Raw genomic sequence first — 12,972 nt, 5'->3', positions numbered from 1 at the left:
ACCAGTTTTGTCAAGTTCAATGATCCCCTGGGCTACAGAGGTATGTTCTCTCAATCCCATGCCTCCTGTATTTGCTATGGCACTGCAGTATGCTTTCTGCCCTTCTGTTTCACCAGGCAGTTCCCAAATCCATGACTCGGAACCATCTGACTCTTCTGGGCCATCTGAGTCAGCTGAATCATCCAAATCTACTGAATCTGCTGCTGAGTCATCTGAACCAATGGAATCATCTGATTCAACCAGACCCACTGACCAAACCGAATCACCTGAACCAACCAAACCATTTGAACCTGCTGAAGCACCTGAACCTGCTGGAGCAACTGAATCACCTGAATCATCTGTAGCAACTGGAGCACCTGAATCAACCATATCATCTATGTCCGCATCATCTTTGAGTCATGCAGGGTCCACCTTTTTGTTCTTCTGCTTCACAGGAAATCCCACACTCATGAACCAGAGTCCCCCGAACACTCAGTCACGGCTGGAAGGTTTGAACCTGGGTCACTAACCATGCATGACTTCCAAGGTCTCAATGTCTCGTCAAAAACAGTCTCCGTCTAAGATGGCTAACTACAAACTATCTGTCCTGTCTAAGATGGTCGTTTCTGGGTTCCCTGAGCTCTCTGCCTGGCCTGAACCAACCAATTTTCCTGTTATCTGTCGTGTTTTGTTTCACTGGCTTTGCCGGCCCCTCTACCTCCTGTCCCTGTTTACAGGCTCAGAATACCTCCAGCACTGCCTTGGATTGCAATGCTGACCAGTTTACTGAGTTACTCTGTGGCACCACCCTGGCCTCCAGTCCTGCTCTGGTCTCTGGCGCCGCCCGAGGCACCACCCTGGCCTCCAGTCCTGCTCTGGTCTCGGGCCCTGGCCTTCAGCTCCGACAGCTCCGCCCGCTGTACCTCCCTGGCCTCCAGTCCTGCTCTGGTCTCGGGCCCTGGCCTTCAGCTCCGACGGCTCCGCCCGCTGTACCTCCCTGGCCGCGCACTCAGCTCTGGTCTCGGGCCCTGGCCTTCAGCTCCGACGGCTCCGCCCGCTGTACCTCCCTGGCCGCGCACTCAGCTCTGGTCTCGGGCCCTGGCCTTCAGCTCCGACGGCTCCGCCCGCTGTACCTCCCTGGCCGCGCACTCAGCTCTGGTCTCGGGCCCTGGCCTTCAGCTCCGACGGCTCCGCCCGCTGTACCTCCCTGGCCGCGCACTCAGCTCTGGTCTCGGGCCCTGGCCTTCAGCTCCGACGGCTCCGCCCGCTGTACCTCCCTGGCCGCGCACTCAGCTCTGGTCTCGGGCCCTGGCCTTCAGCTCCGACGGCTCCGCCCGCTGTACCTCCCTGGCCGCGCACTCAGCTCTGGTCTCGGGCCCTGGCCTTCAGCTCCGACGGCTCCGCCCGCTGTACCTCCCTGGCCGCGCACTCAGCTCTGGTCTCGGGCCCTGGCCTTCAGCTCCGACGGCTCCCCCCGCTGTACCTCCCTGGCCGCGCACTCAGCTCTGGTCTCGGGCCCTGGCCTTCAGCTCCGACGGCTCCGCCCGCTGTACCTCCCTGGCCGCGCACTCAGCTCTGGTCTCGGGCCCTGGCCTTCAGCTCCGACGGCTCCACCCTGCCCTCTACCGCCACATGGACCTGGCCTGCCTTCCCACCCCCTGTTCTGCCTCCACTCCACCACCCTCCAGATCTACGTTGGAGTGTCTGGAATCCACTCCTAGGGGGGGCTCTGTTATGAGAGCCATGAGGGCTCCCTCTGCTGGCCTGCAGAGGATTTGCTGCACTTTATCATAAGGACTCTATTTCCCACTATCCATTGCACCACCAAGTCAGCATACCTGTTTCCTGTTTGTAATCACCTGGTCTATTTAAGCTCACTCAGAACTCTCTTACAACGTGAAGTATTGTTAGCCTGTCTGCATACTGAGCATATTTTGCTGTTCCGTCTAGTGCCTTGTTTGGACCCTGCCTGTTTTTCATGTTTGTGATTGTTTGCTACCTGCCCTGACCTACGCCTGGATTATTGACTACTGCTTTTGGATTTCCTTTGTTGCTGTTTGCCTGGTGTTTTGACCCTTGCCTGTTTGGATATTGCTAATAAACCTGCATTTGGATCTAACCGGTTTCACATGTATGTTATATATGTGTACAGTGAATAAATATAAAGGCTATGGCAGTGCAGAGATGTGGATACTGAAGCATTTTAAGGATTCATTTCTACCGCTTATCCGATGCTAAGTATTAGAATTTTGTATCATATTAGAATATTAGAATATTAGAAGTATTAGAATATTGTATCAAATTAATTCCCTGCCTACATCATATACTCACTAAAAAAATCACATTTTTCCCCAAGCACCATGGGTGTTTGTGTACAAGGAGCTTGTCTTGGTGTCCCAGTAGTTCTTGTCTTTTAAACCATTATTTTTAGATAGGTCTATATACAGGCATGGTAGGTTAAATCTGTAACACTGACCATAATAATCCACAATTTAAGACCAGAATCACGAACCCATCAACGTTAGAACATCATTGCTGACGTTAACTGCCTAGCTTGTTGCTAAGCTACTCGCTCTATTTGGCTCTATTTCAAAGTGTTTACTGTAGTAGAACAGAACCAGTAGCCACTTAGGTGTGTAACAGGTGTGTGAAAGCGAACAGAAATAAGCTTTTTCTGAGCGTTACGTGATCTGACAGGACAAAAAGACACGCTTTTGATATAGTAGTCTGTTTTTCTGTGAATAACAAGCTGCTGTTATTGAAGTCAGTCAACAGAAATGTATTAACAACATGGTATAAAGTGTATAAAATGTTCACTTATTGATACAGTGAAGTTTTCTGTTAGCCTCCTGTGTCATAACTTTGTAACAGTCAGTAAGGTTTTTTGCAACAGGAAAGTCTTCAAAACCGAGTTTACAAGGTGTTTTGTTTGTTTCGTCTTGGCGTAAGACTTTGGGACGTAGTGCTAGAGGAAATATATATTCAGTATATATTTATATATCTTTAAAAATTAACAGCTGTAATAATAATAATTAGGAACGATTTCCCCATGAAGAGTTGAAAACATAACACTCACACACAGCAAAAGATCTCCAAAATGCTCTAAAACCTGTGAACCTCTGCACACACCCAGACCATTAGGAACTATTCTTTTGATCTCTGGTGCTTTATCTCTATGGCAACCATATCAGAAGCAGTTAAAGTGGCCTCATTGGGACTGCTGTCTGTATGTATGTGTGTGTGGGTGTGTGAATGGTTGGGGGAAGGGAAAGCAGTGGTGGTGATGTACGTACATTCCAAGGTTACAGGGTTAACAATCACAGACAGAGTGAGACATATTGCGTTTAATTTCTTCAGGTAGTTTATAATAAGGTTTCCGAATGCTAATTGGTGACCTTAAACACCTCGTGTAGATCCGTACAGTCGCTACCTACGTCAGGTAATTTACTCTGGTTTGTGGTGGTTAACGTAGATTCCTAAACCTCATCCGAGGTGTTTCTTATGATTCTTCCTGCCATCATTTCTGAAAAAAACATCTTCCATGTTTCTTTTAAGAGTACATTAATTTGGATAAAACTGTTTTCTGGTCACAGGAACTAATCTAGCCTACAGCAAGCAGTGGTGTGAAAGAGCCACAAACCCGAGCCAGGCGTTATGATTGAATTCACTTGTCCACACTGCTTCCTGTTTGAAGGTTTTCAATGGCAGTGTAAGGGGAGATGTGGGTGAGGTGCATAAAAGAGTGAATGCTTGCTAGAGTATTGTGCATGGCGTTGCCAAGGAAAAGTAGATAAGATAAAAAAATCATTCAATGATGTACCAGGTGACATCATACTTAGGTTCATAATCACCGAAATATGCAAATGATCTGCTTATATATCAGAGTGATTTACCAACGATTATAATGTTTCATTCATTAATAAACATCACATTGAGTTTAAAGAGTTTAGTTGTACTAAGGAATGTTCTGGAGAAAAGTTATTTACTTTATACATTTGTTCACTCACCAGTATCTTACCAGTAACCTGTAAGAAACCAGTAAGTGTAGACCCTTCTGTCCTAGAGACTTCCGCAGTGCAGAGAAACTTTATCAAAGCACCGACATCTGAGGCCATAAATGAAACACTTCACCACATCAAATATTATCCATAATTATTTATTAAACATTTCTAAATCTGTTTATTATTTTTATTTCGATTCTGTAAAGCATCCACCATGCAAGTCCCTGCATATAATCTACTAATAATTAATAATTTAGTAGAATACGATGACATCATATGTTAATTTTCAAATACACCTTTTTATTTATTTATTTTTTTTAAAGCAAAGTTCTTTTGATGTGAAATGAAAAATAGTGAAATGAAAATAAAACAAGGTTTTATTGAAGTAAAAAGTAAAAATTGAAACCAAATTAATTTTCGTGACCAATCTTTGTCTTTAAAATTGTATAGACGTTCTCAGGTACACTCATAAAAACAGCCCAGTGAGTGTTCAGAGGATAATTAAGGGCTCTTAGCTTCCAGGAAAGAAAAGCGCTCTACTCCGAATCCTTTCTAATAGTTACAGGCTTTACACCTTTTAAGTGCAGAGGCCTGCTGGTTTGCAGGTTTTGTCCAGCTGCATTAGAGAACAGTTCTTCTGCAGAGCTGCTTATTATTTTTAATAACACACTGGACTATTTTATATTTCTATAAAATTCTCAGAATTATTATTATCTGGAAAAGAAAATGTTTTTTTTTTGGAAATTTTGAGAGTTGCTATGGTGATGTGTCATACACAGTGTTGTACAGCTACAGGAACCCAATAGCAGGTTATAGTCCACGAGGGTGCCTTCTAAACATCTCCTAAAATCAGAGCAATGAGTTCACTGGCTATATTCTACAGTGAGCTCTGAAGTTCGTGGAACAATGAAATGTCACAACATGATTAAAGACTGTGGGAATGTCGAGTCGCTGTCATTCGCGGTTAAACACACGGACGCTCACCAATACTGAAAGGAAGTATTATTTTCTGCCTGATCACTATGGTAACTGTGTCAGAAGCAGTAACATATATGTATGTGTTTGTGTTTGGGGGAAGGGATCACTATATGATGGTAATTTCTCTTCCAAGGTTACAGCATCTTCATCTTTATCGCTTAAACGTTTATTTATTTATTATTTTTTTCTTTAACAATTTTATGCAAATTATTCCGATATGAATACATTAACATATTAATAAAAAATATATCAAACAAATAGAAACAAACTGTTTCTGCTTCATTTCCACCCTCGAACTTCAGGAAAAAAAACAGTCAGACTGCTCGTGTAAAAATACAAGATGTATCTTTTGAACCAAAATATAGACAGACGGATAAATTAAGCAAACGATATGGACCAAACAACATCGTCTCACACACTTTTTCAGCATACACACAATATTAAGATAGAAGAAGGAATCAGACACAGCTTACACAGGAACTCTTTAATTCAACTAGCATTATGGCAGCACAGCAAAACCCAAACAAAGCAAAATGTGTTCCTGTGAATAGAAGTAAAATACTGACATCTGTAGGTCTGAGTGTGTGTGTAAGAATAGTGGAAAACCGTGTGAGAGGTTGTACTGCAAAACAGTGACACTTTAACCTTTATGTGCATGAAGCAATGAATCAGAGAGCGATTCCTCGCCGTGGCTAACAGACGGCATCGATACACATACACAATCAGTCACATACCAGTGTATGCATGTATTTGGGTGTATATATTTGGTCCTAATCCATCTTAGAGTAAGTTTTAACACAGTAACACTCAGGAAGTGGTATTTGAAAGTGACGTGACATACGGCTAAGTATGGTGACCCATACTCAGAATTTGTTCTCCACATTTAACCCATCCAAAGTGCGCACACACACAGCAGTGAACACACACCCGGAGCAGTGGGCAGCCATTTATGCTGCAGCGATTGGGGAGCAGTTGGGGGGGTACGGGGCCTTGCTCAAGGTCACCTCAGTCGTGGCCAGCCCGAGACTCGAACCCACAACCTTAGGGTTAGGAGTCAAACTCTCTAACCGTTAGGCCACGACTGCCCCCATTATTTCTTTAGCATTAAAAAACACTGCATCCGTTTTATATCTCGGATTCAAAATAACCGATAATCTGTTTTGTTTCGTTCATTTAGATAAACCAAAGATATCAAACATGTTCATAATTAAAATACGTATTAATAAATGTATTAACAGTATTATTTATTTATTACTATTATTTATTCATTTTAATATATTATTAAAATAGTAAATGGAATTAAAGAATGATATTTTCACTCTGCAAAGTGAGTCACATTTTGTATGAAAGCTAATAAACATGGAATGTCTCCGTTCGGACGTGATGCTGGTCAAATTTTCAATAGTTCTAAGAATCTCTTGGAGGTATTTTTGTGCTTCTGGCTTGTAGAGCTGTTTATAAACTCCTACCATCTTCCATCATCAACTTGTCAGCTGGCTTGAGATAGGTTTTCACTTCATCATGCTCATTGTTAAACAAAACCTACTTCTCTGTCCACAACTAGCTACAAACTGTTTACAGCACTCAGCTTGGCTCTCGAATGGTCTGGTCTCCTTCGTCACTCTGTCTACGGCTCATGACCTGCATCCTGTAAACACGTACTCCTAGCATGGTCACATTGTCCTTCCTCATCATCCCCCACCCTTAACCACTGAGCATGCCATGGTAGTATAATATGCTACATGCATCATCATTATCATCACTATACTACCCTTTTATTCGTTAACACACAGCCTTGGTGCAGGAGTAAGTCAACCCTCTAAACCCTGCCGTGTTGCTTATTTGCCCTGCTGTCAAGTTTAGGTTTCAGATATATGGAATCAGTTACATTTGGACCACAAAGAACCTGCCATGTGAAATCTTCATGTTGCTGTATCTCATGTTGGACTGAAACGAGCCCTAAAACAGACAGAATCCCACTCTCATGTCCAGAGCAGGTACCTTGCTGCCCCATTGACCAAGACCCTAAACACTTCTTGTCAGCGCTGTCAACCTCTGATAGAAAGAGGCATCATGCATTACAGCATTTAGATGACTGGCTCCAGATGTGCTACAAGATAGAGCATGAGATGGGCATCCAGGGTCTTCGTCTCATGGTGATCTCAGAGAAGAGATCCCCAACACTGACACAGACTATAAAATTTATTGACATGAGGCTGCTATATTCTATAAGTAACCAAATGATTGACCTTGCAGTGAACACAGAGGATGAAAATGCACATAAATAAATGTTCCTTTATTATGACCCAGTACTCACTGGATAGAGTTCATTCGATTACCTAAAAGCAGACCAAATCTCCTCTACATTTTACAAGGTGCCTGGATGTTCGTCAACAGGTTACACATGACCTTTCTCACCTTTTCAGACAAAGTTATGAAAAATATAACTTATGTAACCATGGTTCTATGAGCAAGAGATAAGTGTGTAGGTTCCCGGTTACTGGAACCGGTGCAGATCCAGAAGGAACACGAAGTGATATTCACCATCGCTGGATGTTAACTGGTGTTCATACAAGCACAGTTACTGACGGCTCAATGTTCACACACTTGTGCGTCTTCAGCGTACTGGAATGCGGGAATCTCCTTCCACACTCCGTGCAGTGATACGGCTTTTCTCCTGTGTGAATGCGCTGGTGTATCTGGAGATGACTCTGCCGTCTAAAACTCTTTCTGCACTGTAAGCAGTGAAACGGCTTTTCTCCCGTGTGAATGCGCTGATGTAGCTGCAGAGTGCCCTTTCGACTAAAACTCTTCCCGCAATGTGAGCAGTGATGCGGTTTCTCTTGGGCATGAATGTGCTGGTGAGCCTGAAGATGACTCTGATGAGCGAAGTTCTTCCCGCACTGTGAGCAATGATACGGCTTCTCTCCGGTATGGATACGTTTGTGTACTTGGAGATGACTTTCATAAGGAAAACTCTTCCCGCATTGTAAGCACATATAAGTCTTCTCCCCACCGTGAGTGCGCTGATGCATTTGGAGAGTGCTCTTTCGGGTAAAACTTTTCCCGCACTCCGAGCAGCAGTGCGGCTTCTCTTCCGTGTGAATGCGCTGGTGTATATGGAGATTACTCTGCCGTCTAAAACTCTTCCCGCACTCTGAGCAGCAGTACGGCTTCTCTCCAGTGTGAATGAGCTGATGCTGCCTGAGGTGACTCTGGTGAGTAAAGTTCTTTCCACACTGTAAGCAGTGGAAAGGCTTCTCTCCCGTGTGAAGACGCTGGTGCACGTGGAAAGCACAATGGTGAGCAAAACTCTTCCCGCACTGCGAGCAGTAATATGGCTTCTCTCCAGTGTGAATGCGTTGGTGTATTTGTAAATTACTGTGGTAAGTGAAACTCTTGCCACAGTCCGAGCAACGAAACGGCTTCTCTCCAGTGTGAATGTGTTGGTGCCTTAGGAGATTGCTCTGGTGAGCAAAACTCTTGCCGCACTGTAAGCATCGAAAGGGCTTTTCTTCCGTGTGAGTGCGCTGGTGTATTTCCAGATTGCGCTGAAAAGTAAAACTCTTCCCACACTCCGAGCACTGATACAGCTTGTCTCCTGTGTGAATGAGTTGGTGCGTTTGGAGATGATTCTGTCGTGTAAAACTCTTCCCACACTGTGCGCAGATGTATGGCTTGTCTCCCGTGTGAATGCGCTGGTGTGCCTGGAGATTGCCTTGTCGTGTGAACCTTTTGCCACACTGCAAGCAGTGGTACGGCTTTTCTCCGGTGTGAATACGCTTGTGTGCTTGGAGATTACTGTGACGCGTAAAACTCTTCCCACATTGTAAACAGCAATACGGCTTTTCTCCGGTGTGAATGCGCTCGTGTGTCTCGAGGTGATTCTGTTGAGTAAAACTCTTCCCGCACTGTGTACAATGGTACGGCCTTTCTCTTTCGTGAATGCACGGGTGCCTTTGGAGAGAACTCTGGTGTGCGAAAGTCTTGCTGCATTGCGAGCAGCGATACGGCTTCTCTCCGGTGTGAATGCGCTGGTGGGTTTTCAGATGGCTTTTCCGCCTGAAACTCTTCTTACACTGTGAACAGTGATAGGGCTTTACTCCCGTGTGAATGCGCTGGTGCGTTTGGAGGTTGCCCAGTCGTCTAAACCTCTTTCCACACTGTGAGCAAGGGTACGGCTGCTCTCCGGTGTGAACGAGCTGGTGGATTTGTAGGGTTCTAAGGAAAGCAAAACTCTTCTCACACTCTGAACATTGGTAGAGTTTCTCTTCTACATGAACGTGCTGGTGATCTTTCTGGTGAGTCAAAGTCTCTCCACACCATGAGCTATTATACAGGTTTTCTTCTGTGTTGACGCATTGGTGCGTTTGGAAATCACTCGAGTGTGTAAAACTCTTCCCACAGTCTGAACATTGACTCGTGACTTCTTGATCTTGTCCAGGAAAAGTATAGAGCGCACCAGAATGTGTCTGCTGAACTGGAGAGCTACCTGTGGGCAAATCTATCAGATCCTCCTTACAGTGGCTCCTTCTGATGTGTTTCTGGAGATACATTTTTGACGTATATGAAAGATGACACAAGGAACAGGAGAAGATTTGCACCAGGCCATCTTTCATTTCTGGAACATTGAAGAAAAATGTATTAAAGACTTTTGCTGCTTTAGGAACTGAAGAAACAATAAATAATAAAATGAAAGATATGTAGACAACGAACTGTCACACAACGCTGGAATAAAGCACGTGATTGGGAAAGGAGAGGGTTATATGTAATCACCACTGCTGGGCGTTAGGTGTAGTGAGAAGTAAAAAAAAAATCACAATGTTTGGACATAACCATTTATGGAGGACTTTTTGTTCCAGAGGCAGTTGAACTCAAGGTCATGATCTCTGGGGTACTCCTCTCCGTACCACACCAACAGCTCATGTCCTGATTTGATGGGTTGACAGCAACGGTAGTGAATCCCTCCTCTGTACTGGAACGCCACAAGATTCTGTTCTTCACCATTACGAGCACAATTGACATACCTTTATGAACAAGGGAACAAGTGGGGGGTAGGGGGTGTTGTTGGTTAATAGGGGAAAGACAGGTCAATCCTGTCAACTATTTTTATAGAAAAATCAACAGATTTCAGAAGGCTGTGACAGGGATTTACTATGTACCTCATCCAGTTAGCATGAATCTCTTTCTTGGCATCTATATACTCATTACACTGTCTGCTCCTGTATATCTGCAAAAAATATTATTTTATCCATTAATGCAAATAACATGTTTTATATGGTATGTTGTATCGTTTTATTGGGGATGCAGTAGCTTAGTGGTTAAGGTGTTGGACTAAGTTTGAATCCCAGGTCCACCAAGCTGCCACTGCCGGGCCCCTGAGCGAGGCCCTTTAACCATCAATTTATATTAAAACTGACTCACCACCCAGGAGTAGCCACTGTTCACGGCTTCCTCACCGTCTACCTTCTCTCCCTCATACGGCCCGAAATGCACACCAACCGGAACAGTCTTCCCCTTATTAAACACGCCCAAGCCTGCTCCATAAATATTAGACTGTTGAACTTCCAGACCAAGAGGAAGGGTTAATCTGGCTCGATGGGCGACCCCCACTGGAACAGGGGTATCAGGAATGAAAACAGCTGGACCATGAAGCTCGCACTTGTTGATGTAGAATGACTTGCAATCCTCACAGTCTTGAAGTACAAAAACAAAGGTTATAAAAATGTGAAGACAGATTAAAAAATACCATCAAACACATCCAGGACCAGAATTAAGAATATCTGGAACAGGTTTAGAAATGAAATAAAATTATTTTGTATGCACAACATTATTATTAATTATTAAACTCTGGATTATATTTAAAAAAAATGCACTGTCATCTTAATGACCCAACACATTTTCATTAAATTACTGTTAGTGTTAAAGACGTAAAGGAGATAAATAAGACAATGGGTTCTGTTGTCTTACAGAGGTATTCATCATCATTTTCAGGCTCTTCTTTAACATGTTTTATCTGTTCTTCTTCGATGATACCAAGCTCCAAAGAATTTGATGTCCCTTGACCTATAATTAAAGAAAATATAATCCCACAATATAGTAATAACGTTTCATTCGTACATCTCTAGCTTTCTGTTGTCTTACCGATGTAACCTTCATCTTCAGATTCTTCCACTTTTATAATCTTCAGTAATCCTTCGTCCTGTTCAGCGACAGTGGTAATGTCTCCCAGAGAGCTTGATGTCCCTTCTTTTGAATCTGTACACCTTTCTCTCTGCACATCTTTGCAAATCTATTGACCAAAGAACAATAAAGTCTTCTGTATAAACTTGTCTTGTTGTAATCTTGTGCGACTGTGAATACTGTATGTGTCCGAGGTTTAGAAATGATAAAACCCTTTGGTTTTTTTGTACCAAACAAGTTCTTTTGAAACTAGCTACACATATGGAAAGCGGGTCCTATATTAACATGGGTCCTACTTCTTGCCTTATCGTAAGCCTTTCTTTGATTTATTTCTTTTTTTTTGTTTGTTTTTTTCCGCCATGTCAATGTTAAAACACATATGCGCACTCTCTCCGCCCATATTGACAAGACACTTTCTGCTCATTGGCTACACGTTAGTTTTGTTTTTGTTTTGTTTGGCGGCCCAACACAGTTTTCTGAAGAACTTCTCAAACAACGGAGACCCCACCTTTAAGGTGTTGGACTACCGATCGAATGGTTGTGCGGTCGAATCCCAGGTCCAACGAGCTGCCATTGTTGGGCCCCTGAGCGAGGTCCTTAAACCTCAATTGCTCAGATGTATAAAAAAATGAGAATGTAAAATGCTGGAAATGTAAAAGAGTAGCTAAAGGCATCAGGTTACACATACATATATAAAGCGTATATACTGTATAATTAAGAGTTCCCTCAACAGATATTACACTGTTAAAACCCTGTTAATCAGCTATTAATTGTTTATTTATGGAGTTTGTGATTCTCACAGTTGTATTATATGTGATTGTGATGATTATAAGTGTTTGTGTGAGAGTGATGTGGTTATTACAAGTGGATTAGAATGTTAACGTGTGGTAACATATAGTAAAATAAAACCAACATGAAGAAAATCTAGACTTTAATATGATAGAGAATGGAAATACATAAACAGTTCCATAGAGCTGCTGTGTTTACGCATGCGTCGTAACCAGGGCGACGCGGTTAGACCCGCGCATGCGCAGTGGATTTTTGTACTCTGTCCCGTTTAGTGTTTTTGTATTTGTAAACGTTTACACACATGAGCAAGTCTTACCTGTGCACGAACATGACAGCCTGGTCTGCCTTCTTCTGCTTCCATTTTTAAAAGATCTGGATTAAAAAATAAATAAATAAATAATTTTATGGAGTTTTATTATAAATACTGATTTAATTGATAATGGAGACAGAATGTAATGCTGTCGAACCTCACTGCAGTTTCTTTCTTTACATATTTATACGTTTGTAGAAGCAAGTTGACAAAAAAAAGATGAGTAAATAGATTAAAAAGATCAGCTGTCCTAAAGGGAAAAAAAATGCTCGTCTTCTTCTTCGGTTGATGGCGGTTTGTAGTCCAGCGCCACCTGGTGTACTGGAGGATGCACTAGAATATAGTCTGGCTTTATAGAGTGGTGAAATGATAGAATATACACATGACATAAGGTGTAAAGGCGATTCTGAGATTCTGGCCTTTCTCACAGCTTTCTCCATGTTTATTTCCACTTACTTTAATCAGAGAATGCTTTGTTTTTATTCCAGGGTGATTTAATTGAGACAGGATACAGAGGGTTATGGGTCTTACTCAACAGAGTCAACTTGCTGGTCAAATTTTGTGGACATTTGACAATCGCACACGTATATGGTTCTTCTTTAGGGGGGATGTGGTAGCCTATGGCAGCGGTGTCCAATCTTATCCACAAAGGGCCGGTGTGGGTGCAGGTTTTCATTCCAACCAAGCAGAAGCCACACCTGATTCCACCTGTTTAATCAGTTGTTCTTGGCT

The 12,972-nt window shown here is 43.0% G+C and overlaps 1 protein-coding gene across 1 annotated transcript; it reads right to left on the bottom strand.

Annotated features, from left to right (window-relative positions):
• Positions 1-5,427: 5,427 nt before the first annotated feature.
• On the bottom strand, positions 5,428-12,525 carry LOC132841700 (zinc finger protein 665-like). The gene is made up of 8 exons (XM_060864157.1): positions 12,398-12,525; positions 12,247-12,302; positions 11,103-11,250; positions 10,929-11,024; positions 10,383-10,654; positions 10,121-10,188; positions 9,795-9,985; positions 5,428-9,579 (listed from the first exon to the last, which is right to left on the bottom strand). Exons 2-8 carry the CDS (start codon positions 12,289-12,291, stop codon positions 7,526-7,528), a joined length of 2,874 nt encoding a protein of 957 aa, XP_060720140.1. The 5' UTR covers positions 12,292-12,302; positions 12,398-12,525; the 3' UTR covers positions 5,428-7,525.
• Positions 12,526-12,972: the final 447 nt, after the last annotated feature.

The sequence above is a fragment of the Tachysurus vachellii genome, chromosome 2 (genome assembly GCF_030014155.1).
Source record: "Tachysurus vachellii isolate PV-2020 chromosome 2, HZAU_Pvac_v1, whole genome shotgun sequence".
Taxonomy (NCBI): Eukaryota; Metazoa; Chordata; class Actinopteri; order Siluriformes; family Bagridae; genus Tachysurus; species Tachysurus vachellii.
Note: the sequence above shows the minus strand (reverse complement) of the source record. Positions and strands in the feature narration are given on the sequence as shown.

Excerpts from the sequence above, each read along its gene's own strand:
- LOC132841700 (XM_060864157.1), bottom strand. The coding sequence starts at position 12,291 with ATGGAAGCAGAAGAAGGCAGACCAGGCTGTCATGTTCGTGCACAG. Across the intron at positions 10,189-10,382 it reads ACAGTGGCTACTCCTGGGTG|ATATACAGGAGCAGACAGTG; the intron begins GTGAGTCAGTTT and ends TATTTTTTGCAG. Across the intron at positions 9,580-9,794 it reads CAAAAAGTCCTCCATAAATG|AAATGAAAGATGGCCTGGTG; the intron begins GTTATGTCCAAA and ends TCAATGTTCCAG.